This window comes from Carlito syrichta, unplaced genomic scaffold (assembly GCF_000164805.1).
Source record: "Carlito syrichta isolate Samal-C Ts95f unplaced genomic scaffold, Tarsius_syrichta-2.0.1 Scaffold301955, whole genome shotgun sequence".
NCBI classification, from domain to species: Eukaryota; Metazoa; Chordata; class Mammalia; order Primates; family Tarsiidae; genus Carlito; species Carlito syrichta.
The window spans coordinates 53563-60212 of record NW_007246051.1 but is presented as its reverse complement, the minus strand read 5'-3'; the positions used below and the strand labels follow the sequence as shown (position 1 = coordinate 60212).

At 43.7% G+C, this 6650-nt stretch overlaps 1 protein-coding gene across 1 annotated transcript in view; it reads left to right on the top strand.

The window, feature by feature from the left end:
- Nucleotides 1-6650, top strand: part of GID4 (GID complex subunit 4 homolog) — a 23661-nt gene that overhangs the window by 6886 nt on the left and 10125 nt on the right. Inside the window, exon 3 of the mRNA XM_008055794.1 lies at nucleotides 6271-6378. Within this exon, the coding sequence (XP_008053985.1) occupies nucleotides 6271-6378 (108 nt within the window). The remainder of the gene's footprint in view (nucleotides 1-6270; nucleotides 6379-6650) is intronic.

Genomic DNA, 6650 nt, shown 5'->3' with positions numbered 1-6650 from the left:
GGATAATTTTTTTTTTTTTTTGAGTTGCAGTCTCACTCTGTCGCCCAGACTGGAGTGGAGTGGCCGCTCCCGGCCACTGCAGCCTCGACCTGCTGGGCTCTAGCGATCCTTCCGCCTCAGCCTTCCAAGTAGCTGGAATTACAGGCATGCGCTACCATGCCCGGCTGAATTTCTGATTTATTGTAGAGATGAGGTCTCGCTGCCCAGGCGGGTCTCGAACCCGCGGGCTTAGGCCATCCACTCACCTCAGCCTCCCAAAGGGGCGGGATTACAGGCTGAGCCACTGAGCCCGGCCCGACTAATTTTTGATTTGTTGTAGAGATGAAGTCTCGTCAAGTTGCCCAGGTGGGTCTCGAACCCTCAGGCTCAGGCAATCCACTCACCTCGGCCTCCCAAAGTGCTGGGATTACAGGCTGAGCCACCGAGCCCGGCCCTTGGCTAATTTTTTAAAACTTTTTATATAGTTGGGGGTCTCGATACATTGCCTAAGCTGGTCTTGAACTCTTGGCCTTAAGCAGTCCTTCTGCCTTGGCCTCTCAAAAGAATTGGGATTACAGACATGAGCCACTGTGCATGGCCAGAATCCTTTTTTTTTTTTTTTGAGTTGGAGTCTCATTCTGTCACCCAGGCTGGAATACAGTGACACGCTCATGGCCACCCCATTGTCGACCTGCTGGGCTCCAGCGATCCTTCCACCTCAGCCTTCCAAGGAGCTGGAACTATAGGTGTGCAATACCATGCCTGGCTAATATTTATTTATTGTAGAGACGAGGTCTCACCAAGTTGTCCAAGTTGGTCTTGAACCCGCAGGCTCAGGCAATCCACTTGCCTCGGCCTCCCAGAGTGCTAGAATTCCAGGCTGAGCCACCAAGCCCGACCCAGAATTCTTTTTTAATAACTATTTTTAGTAGTTTTATTGAGATGTAGTTTATATATCATATGATTCACCCATTTAAAGTATGCAGTTCATTAACTTTTAGTATATTCACAGAGTTGTATAACTATTTGATACCTTTCAAAGTTACAAGTCTAGAGCTAGATGTGGTGGCTCACACCTGTAATCTACCTACTCAGGAAGTGAGAGCATCAGTTGAGGCCAGGAGCTCTAGACCAGCCTGGGAAGCGTAGCAAGACCCTGTCTCTCAAAAAAAAAAAAGTTTTTTTTTAATTAGCTGGGGGTGATGACGTGTGCCTGTAGTCTCAGCTGCTCGGGAACCTGAGCCAGACGAATCACCTGAACCTAGGAATTCGAAGCTACAGTGAGCTATGATCATACCACTGTTCTGTAGCCTGGGCAACAGAGCGAGACCTTGTCTCAAATAAATAAATAAATTAAGTCTAGTATATGAGCCGGGCTCAGCCTGTAATCCCGCGCCTTTGGGAGGGTGAGGTGAGTGGATTGCCTGAGCCCGTGGGTTCGAGACCCGCCTGGGCTGGCGAGACCTCATCTCTACAATAAATCAAAAAAATTAGCCAAGCGTGGTAGTGCACGCCTGTAGTTCCAGCTACTTGGAAGGCTGAGGCGGAAGCATCACCAGAGCCCAGCAGGTTGAGGCTGCGGTGGCTAGGAGTGTGCCACTGCACTCCAGTCTGGGCGATGGTGAGACTCCAACTCAAAAAAAAATAAAAAATAAAAAAATAAAATAAATAAAATTAAATTAAAAAGTCTAGTATATGATTGCCATAGATGGTTAGTAAAATGCAGAAAACTATAACCAATCATTGAATGAATTTTATACCTGAATTACCTGTTTTTGTTTTCTTTCCCATTTATAATTGTTAACATATCAACTATATAATTTATTTTAATTAAGTTATTTAAATGGTTTGGGTTTTAGTCATAGTAATTGTCTTCCTCATGTATACAATGTGGAAAGTTACTATTGCATTAGAGATAATTTGCCTTTAGCTACCTCATATTCACAAACAAAGCACAGCTTTGCTGTTTGTTGTTGTTGAGTTAAAGTCTCACTCTGTCGCCCAGATTGGAGTACAGTCACATGATCACAGCTACCATAGCCTTGACCTTCTGGTCTAAGGCAGTCCTTCCACCTCAGCCTTCCAGGTAGCTGGAACTTTGGGCATGCACCACCATGCCCAGCTAATTTTTTTATTTATTGTAGAGACAAAGTCTCTCCAGGTTGCCCAGGCTGATCTTGAACCCTTGGGCTCAGGCAATTCTCTTGCCTCCACCTCCCAAAGTGCTGGGATTACAGGTGTGAGCCATAGCACCCAGCCAAAGCACAGCTTTAAAATTTGTTTGTGTGCCTTCTAAAAGTAAAATCCCCAAATTGTAAAGAATGAGTATTAAATGGCATCCTCTTTGCATTTCTGGGCCAGTTATCAGCCAAGAGAGAAGGGGACCTTTCCAGGGAACCCAGCAACTAGCAGTGGGTACTTGGGAGCCTGGCCTTGAAGGGTCAAGGGCAGGCCCTCCTCTTATACATTAGATGGGTTTGACAGGATTGGAAGCTCCAACTGAGCCTGTGCTAGGCTTATTCAGAAGCAAGGAGACAGGTTATACTAACCAAACTCAAAAGAGACTAATGTATTAATAAAAGTGCCATTTAACGTACTGTCCAGTTGAATGTTAATCCCCCAGAAAACAAGTCTACACGGAAAGTCAGGGTCCCCATCATCAGACAGTTTTGGGTGAGCCTGGAATCAGTGAGAGGGCTGGTTGGAGTATTTAAATGACTGACTGTAGCCAAACCTGCCATGAGGAGCCCACATCTGCTTTGGGGGCTGATGCTGGCTATGGCTTTCCCTTTCTGACTCATTTTTTTGATATCCCTCCTGCTGACATGGTTTTTTTCTTCGACTTTCTAAATTATCCCTCCTTGGGCTGTAGTCAAGTACTTGAATTTCCTGTTCCTGCCCTGAAAAATATTTTATCTTTTTGATGATTTCTGTACTTATTGAATATCATTCTTTAGATATTTATTTAATTCTGAGTTTGAGGGTACCCTGTAGTCACCCTGATATACTGCCTAAAGTGTGTTTAGAGAGAAGCCAGTGAAGAATTATTCATTAGGAAAACTTTATATGATTTAAACCATAAGTTTTTAGTTATATTAGGACTTTTTAAATCATTTTGTTCTTCTATCCCTCCTGTGGAAGTTCTGAAAAAAGTTCTTTAAAGCTCAAAACTGGCTGGGCACAGTGGCTCAAGCCTGTAATCCCAGCACTTTGGGTGATCAAGGTGAGAGGATTGCCTGAGCCCAGGGGTTTGAGACCAGCTTGGGCAACTTGGTGAGACCTCGTCTCTATAGTATATCAAAAAAATTAGCTGGGCATGGTAGTACATGCCTGTAGTTTCAGCTACTTGGAAGGCTGAGGCAGAAGGATCACCTGAACCCAGCAGGTTGGCCCTGGGGTGGCCATGAGCATGCACCTGCATTCCAGCCTGGGTGACAGAGTGAGACTCTAACTCAAAAAATTAAAAAAAAAACACCTTGGAATATATCCAGAGGAACTCAAATCATTCTACAAAAAAGATACCTGCACACACATGTTTGTTGCTCTATTCACAATAGCAAAAACATGGAACCAACCATGTTGCCCATCGAAGCTGGACTGGATAAAAATAATGTGGTACATATTTACAATGGAATATTATACAGCCATAAAGAAGGACAAACATATGGACTTCGAAGCAACTTGGATGAATTTAGAGTCGATCATACTCAGTGATCTATCATAGAAACAAAGAGCAGAGTGCCATATGTTCTCACTCACAAGCGGACCTTGAACAATTATAATACTGTAAGAAAGGGATTGGCAGTAATAGGAAACTGTCAGGGGAGGGAGGGTAGGATTGGCAGTTGAGAGAAACTGCTAGGGAAGGGAGGGGCATACCTCATCAACAAGGGTACCTGCATAATCAACGTTTGTATATCTAACCCTGAATTGTACCCCACATCTTTATAATAAAAAATAAAAATAAAAACACTCAAAACTCAGAAAAACAATATATATAGCTTCTAGTTGTAAGTCTCAAGTTTAGGGGCTGATTTATATGGAACTTTTTTTCTAGTGGTTTTTTGTTTTTGTTTTTTTTTTGAGTTGGAATCTCACTCTATCACTCAGGTTGGAGTGCAGTGACACATTCACGATCACGCCAGCATCCACCCGCTGGGCTCTGGCGGTCCTTCCACCTCGGCCTTCCAAGTAGCCGGAACTACAGGCGTGTGCTACCATGCCCAACTAATTTTTTTATTTATTGTAGAGACGAGGTCTCACCATGTTGCCCAGGCTGGTCTTGAGTCCATGGGCTCAGGCAGTCCTCTCATCTCGGCCTCCCAAAGTGCTAGGATTACAGGCTTGAGCTACCATACCCGTCCCTTAGTAGTCCTTTCTAAAACAGATTTGTATAATTTAGTTTATACCTTAAAAATTGTTTCCAAGCTGGCACAGTAGCTCATGCCTGTGATCTCAGTATTTTGGGAGACTGTGGTAAGAGGATTGTTTGAACTTAAGCAACATAACAAGACCTTGTGTCTAAAAAACATGTTTTTTTAATTAGCTGGGCATGGTGGCATGTGCCTGTAGTCCCAGCTACTTGGGAGGCTGAAGTAGAAGCATCATCTGAACCCAGAAGGTCGAGGCTGCAGTGAGCTGTGATTGTGCCACTGCACTCTAGCCTGGGCAACAGAGTGAGACCTTGACTCAAAAACAAAAACACAAATTATGTTTCTAGTTAGGAAAATGTTTCCTGTTTAATTTCTTAACACTGTCTATGAGCGGGGGACTCCTTTAAAAAATGTAATTATTTTTTGGAGGGTGGGCCCATTGTAGTACAGGCTTTCCCCGCTACATAATTGTTTAGGAACCTATCAGCATCAGTGTAACAGCTAGTGTTGTTGAAAGAGTCTGCATTTGGCTTCAGTGAGTTTTTTGCGGGGGAGTTTCAACACATTTGCCCATTTTATGACAGGTGATTTCTGAGCACACCTGCCCACACTGTGCTGAATGTTCAGAAGTTTTTGACCAAAAGCGGCATGACCCCATGCCTCACCCTCCCTATTCACCTGATCTTGCCCCGAGTGACTCTTTTTGTTACCTGGATGAAAACGTCTTCAAGGGGTCGGGGGGGGGGGGGATGTGTTGCCAATGTGGAAGCGGTGAAACCAATAAAGTGGCAGGAGTACTTAAAAGCATCAAAATTGACAAGTTCAAAAACTATTTCGAGCAGTGGAAAAAGCGTCTCAATAGGTGTATTGCATCAAACAGAGTACTTTGAAGGTAACTGAAATTTAAACATGTAAGAACAAATACATAATTTTTTTCCTCTTTTTTTTTAAATTATAAAGATGTGGGTCAGGTATAAAACACCGATCATGCAGGTACCCTTGTTGATGAGTATGCCCCTCCCTCCCCTAGCAGTTTCCCTCAACTGCCAGTCCCACCCCCCTCCCCACAATTTTTTATAAATAAATTCCAGATTGTTTTGCGTCCCCCTCATATTTAAGTACTTATATGAGGAACTCAGCAGCAGTGTTAGGGCAAAAGGGGGCTGAGGTCTTGGGAGGTGTTAGACTTATAATATTTTGAAGTTCACTGTTAAGAAAAACAGAACATCTCAGTGGTGTCATAAAGCAGGCCTTTTCAGTCACCTGTAGTGGTCGTGATGATGTTCTGTTTCCTGGGAGCCTCTGAGCCAGTGGGGTGTGCTGTGGCAGCATCTCAGGAAGATCCTGTGCTACGTGCATGCCACGTTGGAGAAGTGGCAAAGCCATTAGAATAAATGTACTTAAAATGCATGTAGATGTTTGATGCACAATAAGAGAGGCTTGCATAGGGTCTGAAGAACAAGAGTGGGATATCTGTAGTCCCGGGGACATTAGGACTGTAAACTGTGGTTTGCCAGGCCAGTGACTCTCAAAGCCATGCACGCAAGAAGCACCAAGGGCTTGTGGGGTAGGCTGAGGGGTAGTTTGACTGGTTGGTTGATTTTTGCAAATGCAGAGAAATGATAGACTTTTTACTGTTTGACTTTTTGTCCCATTAATTTTCTAAATCATTGGTACATACTTATTAGGACATGGACAAAGAGCAAATAAAATTAACAAAGCGGTCTAAGCAGTGTATGATAACTTTCTTATTTTTTTGACTGTTGGCAAATTGGCTGAATCTAACTGAATCTAACCAGTTAGATTGTCAGCAGTGTTAAAGTATGGGAAAGAAATTAAAGCAAGGTTGAGTCTTCCTCTGTGAAAAGTTAAAACTCTCATTCAATATCTTGTTTTGATGTTTGGGCTTTTACCATAGGAGTATCCAACTCTTACAACCTTCTTCGAAGGAGAAATAATCAGCAAAAAACACCCTTTCTTAACTCGAAAGTGGGATGCAGATGAAGATGTTGATCGGAAACACTGGGTGAGTAAATCTCTGCTCTGCTCTGGGTCATGCAGGGACTGCTGGAAAACTGAAGTCATGCTAGGCACCAGACACCTCATCCTGGTTGGGACTTATCAGGGCTTTGCAGACAGATGGAAACCTGTTCTATACATGAAACTCAGGTGTTCCATCTTCCTTTGGAAGAGCGCTTTTTTTTTTTTATTTGAGTTGGAGTCACTCTGTTGCCCAGACTGGAGTGCAGTGGCCGCTCCCAGCCATCGCAGCCTCGACCTGCTGGGCTCCGGCGATCC